At 50.2% G+C, this 2,099-nt stretch overlaps 1 protein-coding gene across 1 annotated transcript; it reads left to right on the top strand.

The window, feature by feature from the left end:
* Positions 1-634: 634 nt before the first annotated feature.
* LOC117071500 (cytochrome c oxidase subunit 8C, mitochondrial) lies at positions 635-1,828 on the top strand. Its single transcript, XM_033191508.1, has 2 exons — positions 635-880; positions 1,501-1,828. The coding sequence occupies exons 1-2, from the start codon at positions 755-757 to the stop codon at positions 1,591-1,593; spliced, it is 219 nt and encodes a 72-aa protein (XP_033047399.1). The 5' UTR covers positions 635-754; the 3' UTR covers positions 1,594-1,828.
* Positions 1,829-2,099: the final 271 nt, after the last annotated feature.

Below are 2,099 nucleotides of genomic sequence, written 5' to 3'. Positions count from 1 at the left end.
TTATATCATCAGCAGACTACAGAAATTTGTTCTTGGTTTTCAGTGTTAAGAATTAACCTACAGACATTTTATGGAGTATTTAATTTGCATTAGAGAACAGTGTGCTATAAACTCTGCCAATGCCAGGGCATGTTAAGAGGTATATAAAGTATAGGTAGAGAGGAAGACAAAGGGAAGGAGTAGGGCTGCCAAGTCCCTCAGCTTACCCAGCAGAAAAGAGATACTTAGTGTGAGGTAGGGTTGGGGCCCAGGGGAGGGTGGCAGGAGAGTTTAGGAGAGGATAGGACACGTGGGTGGAAAGTGAGGTGAATGAGGGCTGGGAGGTTGCAGGGGGCACTGAGTGGAAAAGGCGGGGCAGAGCAGGGTGTGCTGAATGGAGAGTGGAGCAGAGCAGGGGTTGCAGGATGGAAGGGGCGGTGCAGAGCAAGTGGTGCTGAGCAGAAGGGGTGGGGCAGAGCATGGGGTGCTGGGCAGAAAAAGTGGGGTAGAACAGGGGGTGCTGAGCAGAAGAGGTGTGGCAGAGCACGGAGTGCTGAGTGGAAAAGGCAGTGCAGAACAAAGAGTGGTGAGTGGAAGAGGTGGGGCAGAGCAGGGGGTGCTGGACAGAAGGGGCGGGGTAGGGGCGAGGGCAGAGCGCCCCCTCGTGGCTGGGGCGCCTGCGCAAACCAGCTGCCTCACGCTCACTGGAGTTCGCGCTACTTGGCCGCACCTCACTTGTGCTGTCCACGCCTGACTTTGTCTTACCTGACGCGATATGCCTCTCCTGCGTGGGCGCTGTCCTGTCCGCCACCACTACCGCAACGTGGCTCTGCTTGGCCTGCAGCCGGCTCCCCGCTTCGCCCACTCGGAGCCCCCGCGCCAGCGGCCCCTTTCTGCCGCCGTGAGTTGAGACCCAGCCATCATGGCGGCGCGGACAGGGCGGGCGGGAAGCGCGTGGCCCAGGCAGGGCGCCCCGATGGGTGGGAAGAAGGGAGGACAGGGCTTGCAGGCCTCGCGTGGGAGGCTCCTGTGGCTTGGCCGCCGTTGGGGGAGGTTCCTGGGAGAGGGTCGCAGTGAGGATGCTGTCGTGAGGCGCAGGGGCAGAAAGCCTGGGACCCTGAGGGCCGCGCGGGCATTGGGCCTCCTTCATTGTTGCCGTTTACCGGCACCTGGCTCGGGGGCGGGGCTGTGGTTTCGCGAAGGAACGGTTTACCATCCTCGGACGACCTCGGCACTGCCAAGATTTAACATTTTCGATAAAATGGTGGAAATCCTGGACTGCATCAAAATTCCACAGTGTGAAGGTTGGAACCGGAGAACCGTTAGATGAAAAATGAATTGAAAAAAAAATCAGGTGATCCATGAATCGATTTTCAGCTTTTTAGATTTCAGCATTTTAAGTTCTTGTTTCTAGGACAACGGTCTAGTTGCTCAAAATGTTTTTTAAAGTACTTTTTGTTAGGCAGCAAGTCACTGGTCCAGGAAGCCATACTCAGCAGCGCATTTCGTCTTCTCTTCCAGGAAATGGCTGTTGGACTTGTGGTGTTTTTTACGACCTTCTTAACACCAGCTGCATACGTTCTAGGCAACCTGAAGGAGTTCAGAAAGAATTAGATGGAAGAAGATGTTGACCAGCTGTTAACATCCAAAAAACTTTCAGAAAAAGTTGTGTTTTTGTTAACGAGAGCAAGATTACCTAGTTGAGTGATGCAACCATTGTGGTATTCACTTTCCTCTTGTTTATGATGAATATTTTGCACTTTTTTAGTACTGTGCATTATATAGATGTATAGTGAAAAATGTTCTGCCTAAGTGTTAAATAAAACAAATACTTATTTGTGCTTGGTAATATGTGTGCATATTATTTTCTAAACATCATGTAAGCTGATGAAAATTTACTGAGAACTGCTGTGAAAGGTCAGACTTAGTGACTCAAAGGGTGACATTAAGTGTTACTGTATGGGAGTGAATGTATCTAGTGATATCACCCTTAAAAGATTAATTGTGGAGCTGCGAGGTAATGTAAGTTTAGCTAAATGGTTTTTATGTTCTATTAGTACTGCCATGCCACACTTCACAATTTGCTGTGAGAAGTACAACCATTTCTTTTCTTTTTTTTT

This window comes from Trachypithecus francoisi, unplaced genomic scaffold, assembly GCF_009764315.1.
Source record: "Trachypithecus francoisi isolate TF-2019V2 unplaced genomic scaffold, Tfra_2.0 Lachesis_group3, whole genome shotgun sequence".
NCBI lineage: Eukaryota > Metazoa > Chordata > Mammalia > Primates > Cercopithecidae > Trachypithecus > Trachypithecus francoisi.
The sequence above is the reverse complement of the archived record's forward strand: the minus strand, read 5'-3'. Positions and strand labels throughout refer to the sequence as shown.